Here is a 27,979-nt window from a genome sequence, read left to right on the forward strand (position 1 = left end):
ATGGGCGGTTGCTTTTTTGCAAACAGATTTTAGACGTACATTATTTACCTTCACTGTGCCAGATCCCTAGAAAAGTTGACGTTATATCCCGGGGCCAATTTAGGCTGCAGGGAAGCAGAATGCACTGACCCGCCCTATTGTTCCGCGGGAGTGAACTGTTTCTGCTGAATAAACTCTCTTTATTTACACTCAGTTTGGTTAACAGGATAAATCCAAGAGTGTTTAGAGTGTAAATAAAACGGGATAATTGCTTTCATGGTCAGATAAGACCACGTTCGATTTGACTACATCTGCACATGATTGCTAAAAACAGGTAGCCTAAAATTACATTTCGATTAAAAAATCTAGGCTAAGGTTTTGGCCAGATTTATCCTGTTTTTTGATGACTAATTGATCTGCGCTAGTAATTCATAATTTCTGCAGTTAATTGTTAATTAAAGTAGGCTATAAAATAAACCTTATAGTGTTCAATAAATGTGACATTCATTTCTCGGGCTGTGCATAAATCGAAAAGTTGACAATTAGGTGTCTGAAACCAAATGGACAAATAAATAGTCAAAATATTACTTTTTTGGTCTTTTTTATTAACAATACAAGCATACATAATTTTTGGTTTTCAATTCATCTGTTTTGACTCATGGTCTCCTCTCAGCCTTCAGTGAATTAGTAGACTGAGATGTTATTGTATTTAAAGACATAGGCTAGTTGATCAATCATCTTTATTTTTTTCTTCCCTTTCCTGTCTAATATAAAATAATTCTTTACTTTCCATTAATCTATCTATTGGTCTTTCCCATATTCGTTATCTTGAAAATATCGCGGAACACATTTACAATTTCCCACAGTTTGTTTCGAATAAATCATTTTATTTTAAACATGTAATGAAATACTGAATTCTTAAAATAATGAAATGCTTTCATTTACAATCATGAAATGAAAAAGCCTAGCTCAAGATAGCCAAGTAATTTGTTGCGCACTACGTACAGAGGTTTTATAAATCTGTATGAAACAATAGGCTATACAAACTTTCAAAATGACACAAAAAATACACACGAAATATCTCTCCGTAAAATTCTTTATTCCAATAAATAGTGTAAATGATATAAAACAAATTTAATTTATCGATTTAATTTATATGAAAAAGGTATAGCCTAGGCTAGATAGTTGAGTTCTTACAGCCTGTTTGTTTATTTAGGGTACGCTAAAGAAAAAAATGATGAATGGAAAGACTTCGACAAGTTGCCAAATCATTTAAGTTGGGCTATAGTACACAAACAATGCTTTTATTGATGAAATCTCGCAATCTATTGTAGTGCTTGTTTTGCCAGCATTCCCTTTGCAGCGTTAAAAACAAAGTGACATTCTTTTGAGATGCGGTGATTTTTCTCTTCTTCAGCATTTATATGATATTTTGGGTGATACAGTGTCCTTTCTCGCGGCGGTTATATTTCGTCCCTGATTATTTTGGTGATAATATTTTGGGTTCAGACACGATGCCTGGCATGTCTCTGCAGCGGGCTATTGATTTGGATCAAGATACCCTGTGATACCCTGTATAACATCACCATGAAAGCTGCCAGACCTGCTGCTGACTCGTAGGCAAATCTCACAAAGCATAAACAGCTCTACAACTAATGTAAACGCTATTAGTCGCCTACTCTAAAACACTGATTTAATGTTTCATGAATGAGCATTTGTAGCTTGTTAAATTAAAGAGACTATTAAAGTCCCGATGGGTTGTCCAATAGTGTTTGGTAAAGTGTTTCCTCACTTCAGTCCGTGTTGTGTTTCCTTGTGTCTTCTTAAATCGACCTTGCGCTGGAATCCTTTGGCGCAGAGGTCACATCCAAACGGTTTGAATCCGGTGTGTTTTCGACTGTGTGTTATCAGATTGGAGCTCTGACTGAAAGCTTTCCCACACACCTGACATTTGTGCGGCTTCTCCCCTGGGAGAGAAAATCCATACGTCAGCGTTTCTATCCAAAATTCTGTTTCTATAGATAAAGTTCTCTCCATGTATTTAGCTTACCTGTGTGGATGAATGTGTGTTTCTTCATATCTGATTTCTGGTGAAATCTCTTTCCGCAGTACTGGCACGGATAGGGCCGTGTATCGGAGTGTATGAGGAGGTGAGTGGACAAAGTGGATGATCTTTTAAAACTTTTCCCACAGATTTTACAATCAAAGCTTCTCTCCTGTGGGATGAAAAGCGTGTTTTTAAAAATTCGTTTTTGCATTCAATCGATTTCATTTAGATGTGTTTGGTATGATTTTCATTATAATACCAAATAAGAAGAAAACTCGAGCACTCTACCTGTGAATGAACAGCTCTGTGTTGTTCCAGACTGACTGCGTGTCCAAACGTTTTCCCGCAGATGTCGCAAGCATAAGGTCTTGTTCCACTATGCGACCTCCGGACGTGAACTTCCAAGCCATGTGGAGTAGAAAACACCTGTGGAACGGAGAGGGCAAGCTTTATTAATGTCTAATCGTGATTAATAAAAATCCGAGAGAGCTATTTGCGCTAGTTACATTACCTTGCTGCATTTGATACATTTGTATGCGCCATTCAGCAGGAGACGACTACACATCACATCAGAGCTGGATTTCATCTCAGTTCCTTTTCCCAGTATGTTGCTGTCATCATAAAGTCCAGAGGCAGTGGCGCGCTCGAATAGGGTGGCGGTGGAACTATAACTGTTGTAAATGCTAGCGCCAGATCCTCTTTCAGTGAAAAGAGAGGACTCGACCACGCGGTCATTGTAATAGGCTGGAGGAGAAGGCCGGTCTAGATCCAGAGAGTGCTGATGGTTGAGAGTACGCTGTACCAACTGTCTGATTTCACATCCCGAGTACCTGCTCCACGCGTAAGGCCTGAAGGGGACAGCGAAGGGCTGTGTTTCCTCAGCGGAGGGTGAAAAGGACTTTTCTGATTCTGTTAAAGAAACAAAATCGATCATTTAATGATCTCCACGTATTTAATAATCCCTTTAGGGATTTTACAGTTACTTACATAGCTGTGTTCCCAAGGGTCAAATTGTTTTTTGTTTTATTTATTATCATTTACCAATTTATGCCTAATTGTTACCTACAATTTGTGCTAAAATCTGCTGAAGTTAATTTCGCAAATGTCTTAAATACTTTTAAAACAAAACATAAAAGATTTACAATTACATATTTTTAGGCTATTTGATAGCCTACATATCATTGTGCCTAAATTCCGTCTGATGAACCAAAACGAACGAAGCATACCTAATATTATGGTGTCGTGCAAATTTCCACCGACATGTAAAATGTTTTGGTAGAAAACAAAATGTAAAAAAAAAAAAAAAAAACAGGTTGACTTTGACAAGTATTCATATGTAAAGAAAAGCATTAGTCGTATAACAGTGCATTCACACTGTAGATCAAATGTGATGAGATTCAGACATCTTAAATAGGCTATGTTAATAAATAAATCCATACCAGGTGATGCTGATGGTGATGGAGGTCGCCAAAAGTCTTCGTAATCTGAGGAGCGGTCGCACACGCTTCCCCCACAGCTGAGAGGAGACTTGGAAGAAAGATCCGCTTGATCCACCAGGTGAGAGTCCGGTGAACAAGCGCCAACCGTGTCGCCTGTCAGGGCATCCGTACAGCACTCGGACTCGTCTGAAGGTTTGCTTTCTGTTATGAGATTTCATTTTTTTCCCGTCAAAATCACAGCTATGTAAAAACAATTTCTCACAACTGTTCACGAACGTTTAATGTAGTACGTATTGACTGTGCCAACTAAAATCTAGAATCTAGATTTCCCCCCACACAAATGTAAAAACTATATGCTAGTCAAATAGGCCTATGTGCCAGCTATTTTACATCACTTTCTTTCTTAGACAAATAAGTCTGTCTTTCATCTATTAGGAATCAGACAAATAATAGTTTTAAAAGGAAAAATGTCATAATAAAAGGGTTTTATTTTGAACGAATAGGCCTATACACTTTCTGTTTTGATAATTGCGAGGCATTATCCACACTATCAGTAAATCGATATAATATGACATACCTGCACATATATGAGCTAAAATAGTATCAAGTCTGCTGTAGTCATCCTCCAAAGATCGTGGCTGGTGGTAGCTGTGGGCTTTTTTGCTCTTCACCAAGAAAGACCTAGGCATTGTGTATCCTCTGGTTCCTTCCTGCTATGTCTTCAGTCATTAGTGAAGATCAGGCAATCTGTCAGATCCACGGATGCGGCGGCTTTTTATCTCTGAAAAGATTTGAAGACCATTGGTTGAGCAGCGCGTCTGTATAGAGGCAGATTGGGAGCATGCGTAAAGCAGTTCTCTCGTCTGCCAGGTGTTATGAAGACAGGTGCTTTAAAGGAACAACTACCAAGCCTTAGGCCTGTGATTGGTCCGCCCCTCATCGAGAGGACAGACAGGTCCGGAGGGAACCGTGGCTATCAGGATAAGTGATACACTGTTTTATCAATGTGTTACTCAATCCCTAGCTGCAGGGGGAGAGGAAACGCGGAGACGGCAACCCAGCCTGCCTTCTCCCTCTATAGACTCATGATTTGTGTAGCAGGTATTAAAAACTGTCTGTTAAAAAGAAAAAAAACAAAAAACAAAGTTTACTTCGGAAAACAGCCGAAAATGTATTTATTTTGTGTTTCACTTATTTTGTGTTTTGTTAGCACAATATGGATGTCATTGATGGATAATCTTTTTGTGTCTTTAAATTAAGCCTAATATATTTTAAACATGAATATGTGTAAATGCTAACACAACTATTTATTATATGCAGTATAGGCTATATGCACATCAACAAAAATCGAACATAACCTAAATGTAGGCCTACTTTTTTTTTAATTCATTGTCGTTTGCTGCATTCGCAAATGCACACTTTGATGAAAAAAAAAAGAAATATTGCTCTTCTAATGAAATTAGAACTGTGATTTTGTATTTATTCTTTAGGCTAATTCTATATATTTTACATTTTAGTTTCAGGTTAGGCTTAGGCTATTTTTTATCGTCACCACGCCCCCTCATGTACAATTCCATTAAAAAACTAAAAGTCCTACGACAATCTGAACGACATCATAATGACACCTTCAACTCTTCAAAGAAAGTTTGTCCTCTCTTAACAACTTTTAGTTTTTTCTACCTTTGTCCTGAATGGTTACTGATCCTATAGGCTAGTCAACCCTGTTATGAATTTGGAATTTAAAAAAATTAAACTGACATTTGTACAAATATCATATTTTCTTTCTAATAAACGCAATTAATTGTCATGCCCTTGAGCGCAAGGCGAAACATGGCCAAATTAACAATAAAAATTACCGTCAAGCCAGTTTTGAAGGCATAGACATGTCATATGACAGTGTATTCCTTTTCTGAAGTTTAATTTTTAATAAAATATTTATCGTTTACATTTTCAAAATCAACCATTTTGTGGAATGGCATTTGTATTAAGTCTAGTTAATGCCGAAATTAAAATGCTCCTTGAAGTTAAACATCTTAACATGCTGCTCTTAATTTTTTAACTGACTATAGGTTCGTTAATCGGGCTTGATCAAAGTGATAAGGTAAAAGTTGGTTTTTGTAGCCTTGGAATAAAGCTGTCCACACGCCAGCGGGGTCACGGTGTTCTCGAGTTTCGTGGCTTCTCAGTGAACAGAGCTGCCTTGTTCAGAGTGGACGCTGGTGATCTGTCGTGGACACAACAGGGACACGCATTCAGCTCGTGCTGCAGACAATCAGTGGGAGCCCATAGTCTGCGTCTCACCTGCCTTTGACTCGTGACAGCCGTCTCCTAAATGAATCGCCCTCACTTCATTTACATAGCGCGCAATATAGGCTTCTGCAGTCTGTCATGTTGGGAAAAAAGCTGTAAAATGATGTGGGCAAACCGCTATGTTACTGCTTCATCTTTTTTTCATGTTTCGATCACTTTTTTTGACCAGTCTGCATGGATTTGTGAAATCTGCCTCGCCCATCAGTAGGCTACAATCACACAGTCCAGGATCTGTAGAAGAGGACGCGAAGCCCAGGAAATCAAAGCGCAACGTGCCCTCTGTCGATTAGACACACCGCAGGGCATCCGGTAGACAGGACACCGATAATGTAAGGACACTATAGGCAATATCTTGACTGATGCTCAAACATTATCTCACTTTTGCTTTGTGCTTCTTCACGAACATGATATATTGGATATATTTATACAGCCTATTTATCCCAAATATCGAAAGTGACAGAAACCCAAAGCTACTTACTGTAATAACGGGAAAAATAACTGAATCTCAGCACCAAATAGGCCTACCTTTGTCGTTCCCAGAATCGCGTCAGTGTAACGATCCATAGAAAGAAACTCTCAATAGCTAAACTAGAAAGTAGAAAAAAAAAAATCCTGACTGTAGTCTTGTTTCTTTTTTTCTGAATAGCCTATACATTTTAATATAATGAGCATTATATTACACTTCTAAAATACAGTGCATAATTAATAGTTATAAAGACTAGAGAAAAGATTTCTCCGAACAACCAAAAATAACGCGATGCTTTTCTCAAATTGGTAGCCTATTCGTTCATGTACGTCCTAATTGACAAACTAATGCCATCAACGAAATACCAAACGCTGCAAATCAAATCGTTTACATTTGCACTGCTGAGATGAGTCAATAAGTTTTATTAATGTTAAATTCGTAGGTAGATTACAGTATGAAACTTCATGCATAACTGGAAACGCGCGAACTGTGATTTAGCTCTCGGCGAAACCCTGATTTAAGCAGGCAACGTTTAATACCTAACAATCACTTTAAATTTGATAAAGGGCTCATTTGCCAAGATGAATCGCAGCGCTTACCTGATCACTTAAGATGAATTGAGGATGGTCGCGGTGTGTGAGTTTAAGGCAAAGAGCGCGCAGCACATCTCATGGGTTTTTAAGCGTATAGACAAAAAGCTTCCTGAACGTTATTTGCGACACATCTCAATAGTAATCCGGTACAAGGAGGGCTGTACCTTCAGCAGCTGTTTATTTAAGCGCAATGCTTGAAGCGTGAATTTGTTTTATTTGTCATGTAAGACAGTTACATAAAATTTAAACAAATAAATCTCGCACAATACGGATAAAAATACATTGGTATTTTTGCAACATTGGTGCAAGTTTCTTCCTTGATTTCTAGAGAAACAAATCTGCTAAATTGTATTGTGTTGTTAATGTTAGCTATTTTAATATATATATATATATATATATATATATATATATATATATATATATAAACAGTCTATGACTACATTTTCGATTCATCAAACTCATTAAATAATGACTTATTTTCTTATTTTCTCTTTTTTTAATTCTAATGCTGCACTGAAAAATGCGAACAAAGCATGACATTCGTAGGCCACTATCAAATGATATTTTATTGTGATCTGAATCAACATATCCATCATCTTCAAGACACTTATCTTGCATTGTCAACAGTGTGTAAAGCCTCCAATCCCCACAGGAACATGCCACAGGAATTCCATTTTTGAAAGATTTTAGTTCATTTTAAATAATGTTTTTACTTAATTATTTAAATCGCTTTAGTGTTTGATGTTTTGCAAGTTCGTTTCCCAAAGTCTTATTTTTGTAGATGAACTAGCCATTTTAAAAGGTGGGCAAATAGTGTACCAACTTTACATCCATTACCATGGGTTTTAAGGCTTGTTCTCAGGTGCTATTTATCTCCAGCCAAGCATAACATCAGAAATAGCAGACTGATGTGAAATAACTTCATTTCTTTGCTTTGAAGATGATTTCTAAAGTCTTCAAATGAACCATTGGGACATACAAACTCATTGGAGAAGAACAACAATGTAGAGTGAAGCTCAACTGACAAAAACGGGGAATAGTAGTAGTTTCCATTGTTGTGAAGTGATATGCATGTCATCTGTGCAAATGAGCAAACTGATTCAGAAGCTAGTTGGTACAAATATGGATATAAAAAAAAAAAGGAGGGGCTGTCTGTGTACTTGTATTCTCATTGCCTGTGAGTGCTTGGCTTAAGTAAGGCCAGAAAAAAGTGAGAACATTGTTCCACTAACCAACACTCGCTGCCTTCGATTCCATCAGTTTGCAGGTATTCATTATTCATAATATGCTCGGCCTACCACATACTGTAGAAAATATTGCAAATCAGCAAGAATTTCATTGAATGTTTCCAGGCACAAAACAAAAATTCCATTCTGTGAAACGGAGAACTGACTATATCAAAGCTACAGTACATAAAAGTTACTGGACAGCAGTGTGCCAGGAAAAGTTGTTGCCTCCAAAGACCTCCCAAATTCAGTAATACATCCCTTTCAACTTAACTGTACAATACATTACAATATAGACATGACATCCATTGAATACATATTTTCAAGTAATAATGGAGATGAAAAAAAAAAAAAAATCAAAACATGTACATATTTACACAGATGCTGGTTCCTTGACCCACACTTAATGTGTTCAAGACCCAATCGTATAATTCATGCCAGGAAAACAAGGCTTGCTAACTTACGATATGACACCACTGTATTAATATGGAACAAGTTTAATGTCCATTTAAAGATAATAGTGTTCTGTAATACGTTTCCTTCAAAAGTTATGCATTCACTGGTTTCTCGTGGTTTGTTAAAAAAGGATGATTTAAAAAATAAAAGCTATGACAATGCAAATTCTTAATGCATAAAAGACTACGCTATACAAAATCGCTTCTCGTAATGTGAAAAATTTATGGGGTATTAGAAACACCCCCTTTTAAGGTTTGGGAATCTTGTCGTGCCACAAAATGTTGATTTTTATTATAAGGGTCTCAAAGAGCCTAAACAGGCCTATTCGTCCTCTCTTTTGAGGCTAAAATTAAAAACTAGTGCCAGGACAAACATCTGACGCATTTTGGCAAAAACAAAACAAACGCAGATGTAAACCATGACCTTAAGAAAGATATGACTCCATAAGTCCATTTGTAAAGATGAACGAGGGCTTTTCAAGTTCTCCAGTACGAGTCCCATGCTCAATGCTGTAGGCAGATTTTAAGGACGAGCTTAAAGTCACACTCTCCTTCCCAGACCTTCAATGGCAATTTGTGTCACCATTCCAGATGATCACACTGTAGTTGTCTTATGGTTGCCATTTGAGGGCACACTAAGTCGTAGGGCATCTTCTTCCTCATCACCCTCACTTTCAGAGTCCTCCAGGTTTGGATGTAGTGTGATCCGGCCTCTAACCTGATGACTGGTCAGCTGGGGTGACAGCTTCACTCCATCTTCATCAGAGGACTGGTAGGATTCGTTGTCCCCTCCATAGTGATTGACTATATGAATCCCATCAAAACTGGGTTGGCCGGGTAAGCCCTGCTGCCCTCTTAAGCATCGGATCTACAAGCAGAGAAAGCAAGCGTCAGCAGAACTGAAACTTTAACACCTCAGCCATTTCATTTGACAACATGCAAATGAAACACCAGGAAACTATTTCTTCACAAAAGATAATGATAGGAAAGCTAACAGTTGCAAAACACACACCAATGCACAATCTCTGAACAGCACCATCCATTTAAACAAACACATTTAATGGGATAAAAGGGTGAAAATGCTTAAATTAATTCTCAACAAACAACTTTAACTACATAGTTGGTCACAAATAAAAAAATCCATTATTTTCTCACCTTCATGTTGTTTTAAACCTGTATGAACTTAAAAGAAGACATTTCTTCAAATGTACATATTTTGTGTTCTACTGAAGAAAAAAAATGCATATGGTTTTGGAACGACATGAGGGTGAATAAATTATAAAACTTTTAATTTTGTGTGAACTATTTAAAAAGCTAGTAATAACTTGAGGGATTAACCATGTGTCATATAGTATAATACAATGCTCCAAGAAATGAAGTTCATGCTCAAAAAATGTAGTAAATGAAAGGGCCAACTTTAAGTCAAGAAATAGTCCTTGTGTGAAATGTGGTTTTGAACTGAGAAACATGCTCTGTGGTATAACACACAGTTGATGGAGTTGTATACACTCTTACCTGAAACATTCTGCCACAGAATGACAGACATGTGGGGAAAGACATATTCATGGCTATTTCAGTTTCACCACAATCAGTAACATTCAGTTTTTTGTCCCTTCCACAATGTAGTCATTCCATCTGATATTACTCTAAAACAACCAAGAGTTTTTAAAATGAGAACACAGTGTTCATGTGGCATTCGTATGCAATGCACATAGAAGACGGCTGATGTGTGGGTTGTAGAGGCTACAGAAAAAAAAAAAGTGAACAAGCCGGAAGACTGTCAAAATGGCAAGTGAGGCCACAAGTATGACAAGTCATGACTTTGTGATGTTGAGAGATTAGCTCAAGTATGGTTTTGCTTGGTGCAAATGTGGCTGATTGGAAACCTCTCGCTGTTTAGCAAATACGTGATTTAAATAGCAACCAGATACGAGGCATCCGTCCTTTTGTTTTAAGGTTATGACTAAGCCGACTTTAGTGTGGCTGATCTTAAGCATAACTTTACAACTTCAGTCCACAAATCTCTAGTACTTATTTTCAGATGAAAGGGGAGTGATTTTATTAAACTTGCCATTATGTACTATTATTATGATAACTGATGAAGTTAGCTTTGAAACAATTGTTGATTTAGACCAATTATACCTGATCAGATTTTCAAAAAGTCATTTTAATACATGATTAACTCTAATAAAGCAAAAAAAACATCTGTACTCTTCTCTCAAACTACACATCCACAAACCAAATCAGTCTTGTTCGTAAGGGTTTGTGGCTACAAGACAGGATTCATGCTGCTGTTTGATTGTGCACGAAGAGGAACCTGGTAGGCTTTAAGGGGTAAAGCTGTCTTGCTGCACTCTGTTGATAGGGATTGAGATGGCCCGAGAATGAACGATTTAGTAGAAAGTTGTTTGACCGCAAACCACCAGCCTTTTGTTGTCAGTATTAAGCAGGAGGAGAAAATCAGTCTACATCCTGACCTGCACCCTGTATAAATCAATTAAATGCTTTCCGTTTTCTGTTCTGCTCTTCCACATTCAATTTAGCTTTCTTACTGTAGAATAACGTCTAGCTAAAAAAACTAAAGCAGGTGACATTTGGCTATATACTGTGTATTAAACATCACATTAGGGATTTATAAAACTGGTTGTTCCATAAATACGTCAAAGGAAAAAAAAAAACGTCAATTTTGAGGTCATGCCTACTGCACATATTGTGTCAACACATTTCCAAACACAATGCTTACAACTGCAAGTGATGTCAAATTCTAAATAAACATTACACCATCCATATCAACCAGTATTTCAAAAATATTTCTTGCAATTAGAAAATAAAACTATACCTTTTAAAACTATACCCCATTTTGAGAATCATAGGATGAGCAGTTTGGGAAATGGATGGATGGATATTTTTCATGAAGTTAACTTTGATAAAATGATAACTAACTGTCCATGTTGATCAATTTATTATACATCAGACTTTCAAGAGTGCAAGTATTTCCTCTGTAGCTATTTACCAAGTAGCACAGCTTGACGTGTGTCACTGCCACAGAACTAACAAAAATGACCAGAAATCCCACTTCCAGAAGTGGGCAACAACCAAAACAACACATTGGCCACAAAAACTGCACCACCTACAGACAATCAAAAGTTCACACAAGAGAAGCATGCATGCCACTAATAGTGATTTCCTGCAAACTAGTCAGCCCTGACGACATCTAAAACCTCTGGATTTGTTAACTTGAATATCACTCCAATGCAGAACTGTGCCCTCAGCCTAGGGCTGGGCGATTAATCGAAAAGTAATCGAAATTGACATTCAGAACCTGACCGCGCTCCCTTACATTACGTTATTCCGCCGACATGTCGAGCATGAAGAGCTTAATCACTGAGACAACTGAGCAACAAGAGCAGCTTGTACCAAAGAAAAACGCAGTCTCTGTCATTTGGACACATTTTGGCTTCAGTAAGGATGACATCGAACAAAATGAAGTCAGATGTAGACACTGTAGAAAAACAGTTTCGACGTCCAAAGGTAACACCACCAATTTGTTTCAACACTTGGAGCACAATCACGTTACTGAATATGAACAGTGCATGCAAGAAATGCACTGTTTAAAATATTATTTACAGGATATACAAGAGTTATTTGATTTAGAAGAGATACTGCTTATTTTCTACTTTTAATAAGAAAAACATTGAAAATAATTTATTTTGTTTCCAAAAGTGCAAGTTATTTATTTTTACTTTTTTTTATAAGAACAAAGTGACTGTTCGTTTTAGGCAATGTGTGCTTTAATTTCAGTTGTTTAACATTGATGTTCAATAAATAATCATAGATAGTAGATAGTGTTTAAAATCAAGTAATGCACCCTTCATTCAAAAATCTCTCACTTGTAATATGTGAGCATATTTACTGTACAAAACTTCTCAGTGAACTATGAGGGCAAAAAATAAATAAATAAAATAATAGTTCATTAATCGTAATCGAGTTAAAATGTTCAATTAATCGAGATTTTGATTTTAGGCCAAATCGCCCAGCCCTACCTCAGCCCTCTATTGTAAACATTACCCATCCATGACTGTTATTTGGATGAGTACTGAAAAGTCTGTCTGCATTTCTTGTTGTATCTGTCCACTGTTGGTCTACTTAAGAACCGTCTTGATTAATGACCCAAACATTTGATCAGGGCAACCTTCTACCAGAGGTGCAGACACTTTATTAAAACCCAGGGTCGACAGAACAGATTTTGGGGTGGTTATAACAGCACCTGTGAGCGGATAGGTGTAGTGCTAAGAGTGCGAAGGGGTGTGTGCGGGCAAACTGAAGTGCAGGAAGAGGCCACGCACAGGGCGTAGTTAACACTTTTTAAAAAAGCCAGTGAAAAACTAACAAATCTGTTCAAAATGCTAAAAGCTTGTGAAAAATAAGCTAACCACACAACACAAGGTACAGATCAAAAACATACATCAAGCAGGAAAAGAAGCATATCACGGGTGGGTAAAACATCACAACTAGCAAGTAGACTTTGACACTGAGACTCATAAGAAACCATTCAGGGTGTGCACAAAACTACATGTAACTACTGCTTGTACAATACTTGTAAAGCATTTATTATTCTCAGTTCATATTACAAAGTTACTAATCCATTATTAAAATCCAAAGTTGAATCAATACTGTAACAAATGTATTGCTCATTGTTAGTTAATCTTAATGCATTAATGAACATAACTAATGAACCTTATTGTAAGTGTAACCCTAAGTGTTACCATTTATTCACACTTTATTCATGCATTCACAGATGAAGCCATCTGTGGCCTAGCTGATGCCCTTATTATTATTCTGTCCATTTTAAAGTGTGCATAGTCTAAAAATGTTTTGAAACAATACTCAAAAAGTATCTAGAAACACATGGACATTACCTCATGTTTGAGATCTGCTATCTGATCTTTGAGGTCTCGGATGTACTGGCTGGAGTCTGTGTTGTTGAGCTGACCTTGGACTTTTCCTTCTTCTTTCTAAATGAAAGAAAAAAATGTATATATTTTTATAATCACTATGCAAACCACCTAGAACAACTTAAAAAAAGTAAAGTCGTGACGTACTGTCAAGTATGGTGACCCATACTCGAAATTGGTGCTCTGCGTTTAACCCATCCAAGTGCACACACACAGCAGTGAGTAGTGAACAAATCCACCCACCCCCACACACACACACACACACACACACACACACACACACACACCCGGAGCAGTGGGCAGCCATTTATGCTGCGGCGCCCGGGGAGCAGTTGTGGGTTCGGTGCCTTGCTCAAGGGCACCTCAGTTGTGGTATTGAGGGTGGAGAGAGCGCTGGACATTCACTCCCCCCACCTACAATCCCTGCCGGCCGGAGACTCGAACCCGCAACCTTTCGATTACGAGTCCGACTCTCTAACCATTAGGCCACGACTTCCCTACTTGCGATCATTTACAGAATTAGTTTATACAAAGTCATTTAACTAACCTCACATGGTTCCAAACCTACATGACTTGCTCTCTTTCGTGGATAAAAGGATACAATTTCAATATTTGTTGCTCTTTTGCACACACTATAAAAAGTATTATAAAGTACCATTAAAGTAACCCATATGACTAGTGCGCCACAATCTTAGAAGTCCTACAAACCTTCAGTGAGTTGGTAACTGCTACAACTAGATCACAGAATGGCTGAGTTGAATTCGAGAACCAGATCAGTCCAATTTGTAAATGAATCAGTGAGACCAGATTTGGGAACCGTATCAACTGATTCAAATAAAAGACCTGACCTACAAGAATTACGCCTTCATGTATTGGATTCACTTTTTATAAATGTGGCACAAAGCTAAGGCAGTAGTCTATATTGTCAGAGATTTATAATTTGGTTCTTACACACAGCTATTATATGGTTATAGAAAATATGTGTAATCAATTACACAAATACGTCCACTATATTTTAAGAGCTTTTTCATGGTCTTGAAACTTGACTGCTTCAGTCCTCAATTTTTCTTATTCTAAAAGAAGTTGCCAAGATATATATTTTATAAAATATAAAAATTCACATTTTGCATTCCACAGAAGCAAGTTGTATGGGTTTGGTGAAGAAATATTGACAAAAGGTTCATTGTTGAGAGAACCATCGCTTTAAGAAGCAAGTGAGAGTGAAAAATCTGTTGGGAGCGTTGCGGCGGCCATATTGGTTTAAATATATGTGAACAGATTGTGAGGCTATAAATGCTGTTGTGTTTTTCACTGCTGCTGAATGCCTTGGGGGAGCTGTGGTATTGAACAGCCACGTGTACACACTACATAACATGTTTACCCTCCGCATTCACACCTGTTAAAAAGGGAATCAAAACACATGCTACAAACATGCTGCGAAGAGCCGTTTTCCTCTGCATTGGTACAGTTACGGCAAGCCACACAGGACAGAGTGAGGAGTGAAAAAGGAGAAGAGGTGCAGAAAGGGGTGTGTTATAGAGGTACTGAGGTAAGATCAACGCATACACACACACCCTCCTAGCAGGGAAGGGTGTTTTCAATTCCTGTGGTCGGCGTTCGGCTGTCATGCAGCACTCTGATAGGCCGAGGATGGGGATGGCGAGGAATTTAAAGTGTTCTTCCAAGAATTTGTGTTTTTCTTGAGGTTTCTCCCCCTTCCCCCCATAGTGTTGTGATAAGGGAAAGGCAGTTAGCTGACTTCCTAACACTCAGCAGGTGGCAGGCTGCAGCTAGGGACATCAAACGTCTGAGTGATGGCTTCCTTACTTCACTGAATGGGGTAGTCATATATCAACAACGTGGTGCTATAGGTGCTGTTTGACAATTTGTTTTTAAGGATTTCTGACCCCGAGACTCTTTTCTGCAATTCTCCAGCTGTGGTCCTTGGAGAGTCTTTAGCCACTAGTCCAGTCTCCTCCTCACCGTGCATTAGGACGATATAGACACACATAGACACTTCCAGGCAAGTTGGAAACATCGTGATGGACGATGACATCGCCCGTTAAGCTAGCGGTTGCCCGTTATATTACAGCACATGAAAGTTACTTATCACACTTACCACATACACAGAGTAAAGGCCATTGCACACTGTGTCCGAACTTTTCGTCCGGAATTTTCGCACATTGAAAAATAAATAAGAGCTCACGTTATGTCAATCACGTTTACACACTGCCTCTGAAATCGCCCGTGATAATCCCGCTGCTCCTTAATAAGCACTCTCCGTCCTCTCTATATCTCAGGATTGGATGGACCCAATATTTCCTTTCTATTTTTTTTTTTTTTAAGAAGCGAGAGGACAACAAAATCACCCTCAATGCTTGAAAACTGAATTTAGTAAGGCTACTGTTTTGCAAAATGTTTCGCAACGTATTAATTAATACGCATCAGACTCAGTGTCCAAGGTTTCGGTGCGTGACAAATTTCTTGGATTCCGAATACGAAAAAACGCATACGAAAATTTTGGACTCAGTGTGCAATGACCTTAATGAGAGATGACTGATAGGACAATGGCAAATGATTTGCAGATACTGAGCACCAAAGACAAATATCTAATCTTGTCAAATGTGTGGTAAGTACTGCCGCTCTGTAGTACAAAGTCTGTGTGCAGTGGCGGCGCTAGGGCCCCATCAGAAACTTGCTTAGCCCCGGCACTAATAGTTGAAAATCAGTGCCTGAAATAAAGCTGCTCTGAATTTTCATTGATGACTGCAGTGTTAATCATTTTAATTATAGGCCTATGATCCATTGATTGTATAAATAGACCCGTTTTAAAAAATCTTTTTAAAAACATTTAATAAAGTGTAAACTAATAGTCTATTTTATTGTCCTCACGTGGTGAAGCACTATGGAATTATTGTGGGGTAATATTTTCATGTAATTTATTAATAAAAGTAATCTAATAATAATAATAATAGGCCTAATAATAAGAATAATGTAACAGGCCTACATTAATTGCAAATGTTAAATCCTCTTAATATTGCCAATTTTTGATGCTCATCTCTGGCAATCATCGACACATGATACGATGCAAAAAAGCATGGGGAGGTTGCAATGTGTGCCTGTGTGGAAATAGTTTTATGAATTGTACAAAAAAAAAGTTTTTATTGAATTGAATATATAATATTACAATAGGGTTTCAGCACTTTGGGCTTGAACCCCTAATTATGAAACTTGAGTAAATACCCAGGCCTACTACTATCCAACAATACTTACTTATAATACCACTCAATAAAACAACAGTATGAGTCTAACCAATATGAAACAAAAAATTGTGCTTCCCTGATTTATGCATTTTCAACTAATCTCTTTAATGTGCAAACATGAATCCTAATATAATGCTGACTGCATTAAATTATTGCAACGGAACAAGCTTTAAGTCTTTTACATGACAATATATTTACATGGAAAAACATGAAACAACTTTTCAGAAGCTAAAATACATTCAGTTATAAACATTTTCCTAAAAAAAAAAAAAAAAAAAAAAAAAGCATATCCAATGTTTGTTCAGTTCAAAGATTCGTTAACAATTTTTTTTTTAATGTTTTCACAATCAACAGGTAAACAGCATAACCGTTTCACATAAAAAGCAGAACAGAACTGAGCCACAATGACTCAATCGAATGGTGATGCTGATGAACTTGTAATATTAGAGTTGAACTGTTGTCCTGTTTCTGCAGAAGATTCAACTTCGTTAAATTGAGCAATTCTTATCTGATGGAACGAACTCTATTGTGACACTGCTCCTTTTTAACCTTTGATGAATGTTAAATGTTAACCTGAAAATATTAGATTTTCTTATTTTTGTGTACCTTAAAGTTTAACATGAGCTCAGCAACTCTGATAAAGACAAGAAACTGCGCATTTATTATAACGTTAAAATCAAACACCTACAACAGACATGCATCCTGATGAATAATTAAAATGGTAAAATCTTTAGGCCATATTTGTTGTTCTATTCGAGGTTGGCATGGCAACAAACACTGTCATTTCAGAGTTTCAGATGCTTGTGATTTGAAACGCTTAAATGTCACTGTTTCCCTCTGCTGCAACGCATTAGTATAGTACTGAGATTTCTCTTATTGCTCTTTCTTTGTTCACTTTTATGCATGCATCTCACAAACACATGCTGAGCTAAATCTCTCTGCTACAATAGATCCTATGAATGCAGAGCAGTAAAGCATAAAGCAAAATGTGAGCTTTGATTATAGCTCAGTGTGCTTCTCTGCCTGATAGGAAGTGGTTTCTCATCTGGTAATGAAGATAGCTAAGCTGCGGTCCCATGGGCCGTGCAAGCAGCCGTTTCAAACATGAGCTCAGCTAGGTGTTAAAACTAAAAGAAAAAAAACCAACTTCACTCCACTCTAAGAGATCATAACAATGCTGAGGAGCAGCAATGCTGATGCTCTGCATTTTTGTTGTGAAGGCTTCATTCACGTCTTACTTGCATGTCAGTCACTAACTATTAACAGACTCGGGACTGACAAGATGTGTGGGTGTTCTGAAAGGTGTCTACATCTGTATGCTGGGGAGACGGGTTAGTGTGTTGGTGTTTGGTGTCAGACAGACCTGTAGGTTCACTTTATAGTGGATCTTTCCAGTGAAAATAAAAACCACACTCACACCAGGTGACTCAGAGTCAGTCCAGAGAAAAAAGGCTGTGGTGACATCATGGTGTTATATTTTCCAGCAATGGGACATGTCAAGTTAAGAGTGGGCGAAAGGTGAGCGAATAAACGATCCGTTTGATGCTAAATCGGTAACGATGAATAGAGATGCAAATTCAAAATGCTCCATAACATATTTAAAATAGGCCTGTCAATCTATTACATTTTTATAGCATTTTAATATTGTTTGTCTGTGTAACTGTTAAATGTGGTAATTTGCGTAGAACTTTATCATTTGATGATAAACAGGTGTTCCATTTTGTGTGTGAGAGACATCTAATCAATTCCTATCAGCTACACAACATTTGAATCAGATTTAGTATTCACGCAGAACATATGTATAAATGTAAAATAAATTCACAAACAGCACGAATAAATAAACAGTGTGGAACTTAACATAAATTGCATTCATTAACAGCCTAAATTGTCATTTTTTCAATCCCCAAAATTAGCTTTCATTTGATAAAGTGTCAAGGATGATAAGATATGCAATGGGCAGTTACTTTCTCTCATTGTCGCTCATCGTCACTGACTTTTACAACAGCCTAAAAGTGAATTAAAATATGGTGAGCCAGATCTGTTGCCCACAGCCCTCAGGGTAAAAACCATGTAGGTAGCCAAAACCACAGAACCACAGCTAAGAGCTACACATGCCTGAGAAGAGCATGCTTGTCTAATCTGATATATAGCAAACTGATGCAATTTCAGCACAGTAACACACACACACACACAAAAAAAAATCACGCAAATACATCTAGCAAAGTTATGGAAGCCTGTTCCCACCACCTTAAGAACAAATATAATTCTGTAAATCATAATAATGAGATATTTTCTAATAATTATGACTTAGCATCTTGATATATTGAGAAACTCTCGTAATAATGACTTAGTTTCTCTTAATAATGAGAAAATTTCTCGTAATAATGAGATACTTTCTCGTAATAATGACTTAGTTTCTCGTAATAATGAGAAAATGTCTCGTAATAATGAGATACTTTCTCATAATAATGACTTAGTTTCTTGTAATAATGAGAAAATGTCTCGTAATAATGACTTATTTTCTTGTAATAATGAGATACTTTCTCGTAATAATGAGATACTTTCTCATAATAATGACTTAGTTTCTTGTAATAATGAGAAAATGTCTCGTAATAATGACTTATTTTCTTGTAATAATGAGATACTTTCTCGTAATAATGAGATACTTTCTCATAATAATGACTTAGTTTCTTGTAATAATGAGAAAATGTCTCGTAATAATGACTTATTTTCTTGTAATAATGAGATACTTTCTCGTAATAATGACTTATTTTCTCGTAATAATGAGATACTTTCTCGTAATAATGACTTAGTTTCTCGTAATAATGAGATACTTTCTCATAATAATGACTTAGTTTCTCGTAATAATGAGAAAATGTCTCGTAATAATGAGATACTTTCTCGTAATAATGACTTAGTTTCTCGTAATAATGACTTATTTTCTCGTAATGATGACTTATGTTCTCGTAATAATGAGATACTTTCTCATAATAATGACTTACTCCACGAATGCGCAATGCATGAGTGGCGGCACGCTATCGACACCTGCTGGTCAAAGCCATGCAGGAACACCCCAAACATTGCTTGTTCTGTAATCTAAAGTTGTATAATCTATCATTAAATAACGATTTCAGATAAATTATCTGCATGTAGTCTTGTTAATTTGTAGCACGTACCAGCAAGTTACTCTGCCAGATAGTTACGGCTTCACACACTCAAGACTAATATTTCAGTTAAGAAATACAGGCATTTTATGAAGAAATGAAAGCCATTACGCATATAAACTTAATTTATAGATGTCTATTTCATTGATCTATCTATATTGAATAAGTCATTTTATTTTATTTTTTTAGGAGTAAGTCATTATTACGAGAAAGTTTCTCGTCATTTCGAGAAAAGTCATTATTTACGAGATATTTTCTCGAAATAACTAGAAACTATCTCGTAAATAATGACTTTTCTCGAAATGACGAGAAACTAAGTCATTATTATGAGAAAATAAGTAATTATTACGAGAAATTCTCATTATTACGAGAAACTAAGTCATTATTATGAGACAATATCTCATTATTACGAGAAACTAAGTCATTATTATGAGACAGTATCTGATTATCACGAGATACTAAGTCATAATTATGAGAAAGTATCTCATTATTACGAGAAACTAAGTCATTATTATGAGAAAGTATCTCATTATTACGAGAAACTAAGTCATTATTATGAGAAAGTATCTCATTATTACGAGAAACGAAGTCATTATTATGAGAAAGTAGCTCATTATTACGAGAAACTAAGTCATTATTATGAGACAATATCTCATTATTACGAGAAACTAAGTCATTATTATGAGAAAGTATCTCATTATTACGAGAAACGAAGTCATTATTATGAGAAAGTAGCTCATTATTACGAGAAACTAAGTCATTATTATGAGACAGTATCTGATTATCACGAGATACTAAGTCATAATTATGAGAAAGTATCTCATTATTATGACTTACAGAATTATATTTTTTCTTAAGGTGGCGGGAACGGGCTTCCATACAAAATACAACACTCTCAAGTTAAATCTAAGAAAGGAAACACCAAAATATGAGATGACACAGACTATCCAACAACAAACTTCATAGAAAGGTAAAAGAAAGTGCTGAAGAGAAAAGCTTGTGACAGAAATGAACACACTCTTATAAAGGTGAGATTTAGTTTCGAATGCAAAAAAAAGCCCAGTTTATATCTGTCTCAGGAAGGAAAGTCAAACACCCCACACTGATGATATACTGAGCTACTCTTTAAAATAATTTGGCTTCCTGCATGGGGAATGCTACCTTTTCAGACGGCAGCGTCTTCTCTGAAGAGATCAAACGCTTGTCTCACTTTAATCCAGTAAATCTCACTAATACAATCCTTCCCTCAAATCAAATCACACCCGTTTCAATTGCGGTCATTTACTGGAATGCCTAAGCTGCATAAATTATGGTAAGTGTCAACTGATTTACATGAAACGCGTGTTCACATCTTACTATTGGATTCTGAAAAACTGTTTTTTTGTTTTTTTTAATCTAGATGTTATTTGTAACTAGTATCTGCAACATGCAACTGCTTTTAAAATGATTTTAAAGCATCTAATATACATTGTGTACTATTTATAAAGGATTTGGGTTCAATCAAAGTTATTTGTTGACAATCACCAAATACCTTACCAAATCCATCAAAAAAACAACAACAACAACATACTTAAATACACAAAAACCCCTTCTTACTTAAACGGTATCCTCAGGAGTTGTGTGAACATCCACAGGAGAACTGTGTTCACAAATAATCCCCAAGTCAAACCCTTATTTACATACTAGAGTATAATTTTTTTTTCACACAAGAACCAAACTATGTGGACAAGTAAAAATGCTGTGACAACAGAAAGAGGTAATCACATTGTAAATGTGAAATTTAATGGGTATTCTTGAAGCTAAGGGACAAAAAATCTATAAGCAGCTGTGCTTTGGAGAGACTACTATCCTGGATTGGACAGATAGACTGCGCTATGCTGTGAAAGGACTAAATTGTGATGGTATGTGTTGTGCTGAGAGAATTCTGTTCTTATTTGTACCTGAATCTCAAGCTCAGAGATCTGCTGCTGAAGCTCAGCCATGGCAGCAATATTGTCAGCTTCTCTCAATCTCACTGCCATTACCTCTTCCTTATTCTGTAGTAAAAAAAGAAAAAACTGAAATGAATCCACTGTGAACATACATATATATTCAGCTTTTATTGCATGGCTTATTTTTGTTAAGCTTATCTGAGACCAGAAACACTCAGCATCTACTGCTGCTCTCAAACTGAAGCGCTGAAAACAGGAACTGCTAAACCCTATTTAAAGCTAAGTCAATGAATGAGGAAATGTAACCAAATCATACAAAGATGTGGTAATTAGAGGCACTTTTTTATTATTATTTTGACAGATTATTAATTGAATAAAAGGTGTACTGGTAAACTAGTATAAGAAATACGTACTGTATCCAAAGTGATTTTATAGCATTATGATTTTTATTTTTATTTTTTTGTAATTGGTTGACTGTCACTAACCTTGCACTCGATTTCAGCCTGTTTCCGTTTTGTCTCCTGCAGCTCTGCATGCAACATCTTGTTCTGGTTGGTCAAAACCTGCAGTTGCTCCTGTAGATTTCGTGCCTCTAGTTCTGCACGCCGCAGTTGATTACTATGTATCTGATTCTGAAAGTGAGAAAAAAATAAAATAAAACATACATACAAATCTCAATGTAATTTAAAAAAAGTTTTCTTTAAAAAAAATCCCAAGATAACCAATCTCAATTCTGAAGTGATAAAGCAGTGTCCAAACTCAAAGTGAATCATGTCATTCATTAACTCTGTCTCCCTCTATTGGCTAAAAATGTGTGTAAAGTCAGTGGCCTGCAGTTCAGGGATCAAAACAAATTTCATTAGAATTAAGTGCAATATAATTTAGACCACCCTAAACATCCTTAAAAAAAAAAGATGTAGATGTAGCCAGGCAAAAGTTTGTCTGATGATTAATTAAAAAATATATATATTTATAATTATATATTAAAAATGTTAAAACAAGCAAGGGGTGACCCGAATGGTCAAAGATTTGATGCTTCGATAGGATAAACCTGATTCTATTACAAATCTCAGTTGAATATTAGCAGATTATTTGGTTTTATTTAGTGCAAATCTTCAGTTTCATCAGTGCTAATAAGTAATAACAACATGATATGCATCCAACCAATGTTAGCTATCTATTCAAATCTAAACATAAAACATTATTTACCCCATTTGCTTCTGCAAAGCGTCCATTTTCACACTGTCGGATGTCTGACTACTTGACTCTTGGTATGTATTTTGCCTCACCCGCCCCCAACATATGATTTGACTATGTAAATCCTTAGTTGGAGACATCCCTTAAACAAGCTTAGAAATTGGCCTTCTCATGAACACCCAACACTATGTACAACAAAGATGAGCAATCGTATGTAAATGAGACCTGGGTCTCCAGTTCCAGCATCCTCTGTCTGATTTCTCTGAGCTCAGCCTGTGCCTCTGCCTCTCTGAGCCTCACGCTCATCAGCTCATCCTGAAGCTCACTCGCTGCATTCTTCCGCGGACTGTCTTTCCAGCGACCTGCCGTGCGTGCCAGATGCCTCTGCACACAAAGCCAAAGTATCTTACTTAAACATTGGTGAGTTAAATGAAGCATGAAAGGGAAAGCACATGGTAAAGCTGCAACACAGTACAGCTTGCACACACTTACACACATTCTCAAACTGTGGATAAAAAAGCTGCCCCTGTGAGTGTGTGTACTTACCTGCCAGTGCTCCTCCAGGTCCCTGACCTGCTGTCTAAGCTCTTTAAGGCCTGTTAGAGCCTCAGCCTCCCTCAACTTTACACCAATTAGTTCCTCCTGAAGACATACCACATTATTTTCATCTGGCAGGGATGCATTTCTCTGAAACAGAAACAAAAGTGTTAAGACAGAGTTAGTACAAGGAGTGCTTGTATAACAATTAACAAAAAGCAGTTTTCCACAGTTAGGGTCCTGGAGCTAGTGCATGACACTTATGCTCACCAATGTTGCCTTTCAATAATCAAAAATACAGCAAAAACTTAAATGATATTACAATTTAAAAAAAAAAACTAATATATTTTAAAATTGATTAATAATTGTATTTGTGTGTATATATATATATATATATATATATATATATATATATATATATATATATATATATATATATATATATATATATATATATATAGGTATTTTAATATTGGATTTGTTGCTCAATAATTATTTATCAATGTTGAAAACAATTGTGTTTAATTTTTTTTGTGGAAACATGATATATTTTGTTTCAGTATTCTTTGATGAATATATAAAGTTCAACAGCAATCATTTGAAATAGAATTTTTTGTAACAATGTAAAGGCCTTTACTGTGACTTTTGTTCAATTTAATGCACCCTTTAATGCAGCACAACACCACCAACCACATAACATAAAAAAATTAAAAAATTCTAATAATATTGCGTGTGAATTGATTGCTTATGATCATTAAAAGTGGCTTGTGCAATTCAATTAAGGATGTAAAATTATATATTCTCAAAAATATTTCTTCATGAGCAGGTTTTGTAGAAAAGTTGCCAATTGCATCATTGTTCGACAGTTCCATTACGGTGGAAAACCCCAAAGGTCTACGGGTGAATTTGTGTGCTTAAAACGTCCACCTTCTCCATGTCAAGAATCTTGTCCTGCATCTCCTTCAGTGCACATTGAGACTCAGCCTCTTTAAAGCGGGCCTGCACCAGCTCCCTCTCCAACTGCAGGATGAACTCTTCAGAGTAGCGTGGGTTCCCTTTCTAAATTGAAAACCAAAGAAATTGTGTGAGCAAACATTCTGTTGATCATTCATGGACATAACATTTGAACAGCTCTTGCAGTTTGATTTTACCAATGCACGCGTTTCATCCTTGCTTCAAAAACAGAAAAACTCTAGTTTTACCAACAGTCACATTAAAACATAATGAAACTGCAAAACAACATTATGTAAAACAGCACATTCCCCACAGCAAATGACACATTATCCGCTTTTTCTCCGTGTTGAGCATGTGCACATTAATAATTGATGAGCCATATTCTGCCCTTCAGTTGAGAGTGTAGATTTTATTAAACAGACGGTGGCGACTCAAGACTCTTGCTTAAGTTACACTCATATTTGACAACTCTTACAAGCCCCATTAGGCACTGTTGTGCATGCAAATGACCTCTGCTTTGCTGTTCTGATCTGCAGTCATGCATGTAAAGAGCATCATTACAAGAGCTACCGTTCGCTGAGATTTTGTTGCTAGGCACCGCTGAATGAATCAAGTGCAGGTGCCACTGCAAACTGTTGACATGGAGCAAAACATTTCTCAGTGTTTTCAACCAGTTTCTGTGTTCAAAGAGCAGGCCTCTCATTCAGGAGGAGACACTGTCTCTGAGCTGCCCTTACCGCAAACGGCTGCTGTTGCTGGAGCTGTCGGATGGTGTTTTGCGCTTGCTCCAGCAGTGCGCTGGTCTCCTCATTGTGTTGTTTGACCGTGGCCAGCTCCCGTTTGACCAGGTAGTTCTCCTCTGCCTCTTGGGCTCGTGTCACCTGACCCTGACGTGACCAATTATGAATGAGGGGTGAGCGGAGAATCGGAATGGGTGGAAACGGACGTATGGATGGAGAAAAATAATGCTGGATCTCAAGCTCTGTCATGCTGTTAGCAGTTTTAGGCTTAATTTTAAGCGATTTAGCACTTAATTTTTTTTCGACTATCAAAGGGGGTATTATTGTAGTATTCCACCAATAATCAGGACTGCAGCCCAAAGATAATAAGCACAGTGATGCCTTTTCCCTAAAGTGAGAAATCGCAGAATTTGCCTTATTTCACTTTTGATTGTGAGTAGGTGTTAGATATTTAAGCAAATCAAGGAAATGAAACAAAGCTAAAGATAGAACTGTTGGGTCCTTAAAGCGGAAAAACAGAGATAAATGGTGGAGAGGAGAGTGAAAAATTGTACCTGTATCAATCTATCTGCCAAAGAAGCACTTTCCTAAAAACAGAGAAAATCCATAAAGGAAACAGCAAAGAGAAGAGAGAGACCAAAGGATATTACAGCACAGAACAAAATAATAAGACTGATTTGACAGAAAACGGTGTTCTTTTTTGTACCCCTACATTAAGACATTGCAAAGACACTGTTTTAGATCAACATTCACTAAATTAGCATAAATACAGTTTTGAAACAGTCATAGTGAGGTGGGGTAGAAAAGGAACATGGTTTGAGCATGGTGTTCGTGCTGTGGCTATGAAATAAAGCAAGATTGTGACACCACAACAGGGTGAAAAGTGTGAAAGGAGGCCAAGCAGAGGACAGTCTAAGGATCAGTAGGGTGAGAATACAGCAGAAACTGGTGTCATTTTAAAGTTTGTGGATCTACTATATTTGCACGCGGTCCTGGGTTACAAATGGGGAACTTCTGAAGGTGTTTGAGTTAGTACTTCATTTGAGTACAAAGGTTCCATGCGGGGAGGAGATGGAAGGCGAGTAATGTGTGCTTTTGTTTATTTGTTTTTATTGCTTTTTTTTTTTACTGATCTGCACCATGGGCTTTCTGTTTCATGCATGACACAAACATGCCTTTACAAGCAGAGAATATTCCAACATGCACCAATGCAAGTTCGGCTTTTCACCCATGCTCAAAAAAAATAATAGCTCAAAAGACAGCCAGTCATTATTGTCTGAAACTAGTACATGTAGTCAAGCATTACCCATGTGCACACCCAAAAGGGTGATTTTTTTTGTTTATCGCTGTACTTACCAGCCTCATAAAACACAACAAGTTTTCCAATGACATGCACACAAGCCAGTTATGATACACCCAATGGGGTGTGTTCAAGCATTTGTTATTGGTTACACCAATGAATTACCAAAGAATAACTGACAACAAGGAGAGCCATGAACCAATTCAAGATAAGCAAATATGGGATGACATAATGGTATATGGATGTGTTTGAATAATGAATGATTTGCTTCACATCTTATCACTCACTTTCTCTAGAGTGTCTATTCTCTGCTTCAGGAGTCTGTTCTCTGTGCGTAGTCTCTGTAATAGAGTGTCAACATCAACAATGTTAGACTGAAATACATCAATCAATATTACACAGTACTAGATGCTGTGAACTATATTTGGCAACATTGTTTAGTTTGGGTATTGATTAATTCAGTTAAAAGTATTTATTAAAATATTTACTACAAAAATGGATTGAAAAAATACGAGATAATTGAAGCAATGGCCTTTTTCCACATTTCGGGGTTTCTCAAAGTTAAGTAAACGCCTACAATGGTGAACAGAAAACTACAGCAAATATAATTTCTGTGCTCCCATTTGCTTCAATAGTAAAAGACAAAATACATGCTATCATTTCCACAACTTCCCAAAATTGGAAATAACATAGATCGATTAGCCTCAGAAGAGAGAAAAATGTCAAATTAAGAACACACTTTCAGCACTGTTAACTAGCTGTTTTACAACTTCATGCAAAGAAGAGTGCTATAAATGCACATTAATTAAAAAAAGAAAATATTAAAAACTAGATTTATAAATGTTAATAGCAGTGGAAACACTTTAAAGTCTATGAACAGTGTCCATAAGTGCATACTAATATGAATAACAATACTGAGAAGAGAGGCAAAAATGTTTGAAAAGGCATCATTTAAGCAAAATGTTATTAGGAGTGGGATGGCTGTCTCACCTTGATCTCCACCTGTTCCTCCATCTCCTTGGTTTTGATTGTAGTGTACTCCTTTTCCAATCTGAGAATAAAGACATAAAGAAACAGTTCAGCAATCTTCCATGTCCAAAAACATACTAAAAGGAAAAAAAAAAGAAAGAAAAGAAATTCACTTTACATAAATTAAACTCACTTTTTCATTTTCTTGGCATTGTACTTGACTTGATAAGCAGCCTGGATGACTTTGTCTGGTCCACTATCCAGCTGGTGAGGGATGACCTTCTGAAAGTGCTGCAGAGTGAAAATATATAAACTATATTATTATTTTAAATTATACTTTATTCATATTATTAAAATTATTATACACTACTATTTATTCCTATGATGGCAAAGCTGAATTTTCAGCAGCCATTACTCCAGTCTTCAGTGTCTCATTTGGTGCTTAAGAAACATT

General features: G+C 36.7%; 2 protein-coding genes across 8 annotated transcripts in view; both read right to left on the minus strand.

Annotated features, from left to right (window-relative positions):
* Positions 1 to 586: 586 nt before the first annotated feature.
* On the minus strand, positions 587 to 6,971 carry LOC306844651 (zinc finger protein Gfi-1-like). The gene is made up of 7 exons (XM_079376940.1): positions 6,841 to 6,971; positions 4,043 to 4,246; positions 3,466 to 3,666; positions 2,538 to 2,935; positions 2,315 to 2,452; positions 2,030 to 2,195; positions 587 to 1,946 (listed from the first exon to the last, which is right to left on the minus strand). Exons 2-7 carry the CDS (start codon positions 4,152 to 4,154, stop codon positions 1,768 to 1,770), a joined length of 1,194 nt encoding a protein of 397 aa, XP_079233066.1. The 5' UTR covers positions 4,155 to 4,246; positions 6,841 to 6,971; the 3' UTR covers positions 587 to 1,767.
* A 411-nt stretch (positions 6,972 to 7,382) lies between these two features.
* Positions 7,383 to 27,979, minus strand: part of LOC306844649 (ecotropic viral integration site 5 protein homolog) — a 50,137-nt gene continuing 29,540 nt past the window's right edge. For 4 of the 7 annotated variants that reach the window (XM_079376932.1, XM_079376933.1, XM_079376934.1 and 1 more), the window contains 12 exons: positions 27,719 to 27,816; positions 27,547 to 27,607; positions 26,844 to 26,897; positions 25,811 to 25,843; positions 25,254 to 25,403; positions 24,490 to 24,621; positions 23,572 to 23,712; positions 23,251 to 23,409; positions 22,314 to 22,460; positions 21,838 to 21,933; positions 13,435 to 13,530; positions 7,383 to 9,383 (listed from right to left, as the gene is read on the minus strand). In XM_079376932.1, coding sequence (XP_079233058.1) covers positions 9,111 to 9,383; positions 13,435 to 13,530; positions 21,838 to 21,933; positions 22,314 to 22,460; positions 23,251 to 23,409; positions 23,572 to 23,712; positions 24,490 to 24,621; positions 25,254 to 25,403; positions 25,811 to 25,843; positions 26,844 to 26,897; positions 27,547 to 27,607; positions 27,719 to 27,816 — 1,440 coding nt within the window. In that variant the 3' untranslated portion in view covers positions 7,383 to 9,110. The remainder of the gene's footprint in view (positions 9,384 to 13,434; positions 13,531 to 21,837; positions 21,934 to 22,313; positions 22,461 to 23,250; positions 23,410 to 23,571; positions 23,713 to 24,489; positions 24,622 to 25,253; positions 25,404 to 25,810; positions 25,844 to 26,843; positions 26,898 to 27,546; positions 27,608 to 27,718; positions 27,817 to 27,979) is intronic. The other 3 variants (XM_079376935.1, XM_079376937.1, XM_079376938.1) reach the window with 1 other exon arrangement.

Source organism: Barbus barbus (genome assembly GCF_936440315.1).
Source record: "Barbus barbus genome assembly, chromosome: 25".
NCBI lineage: Eukaryota > Metazoa > Chordata > Actinopteri > Cypriniformes > Cyprinidae > Barbus > Barbus barbus.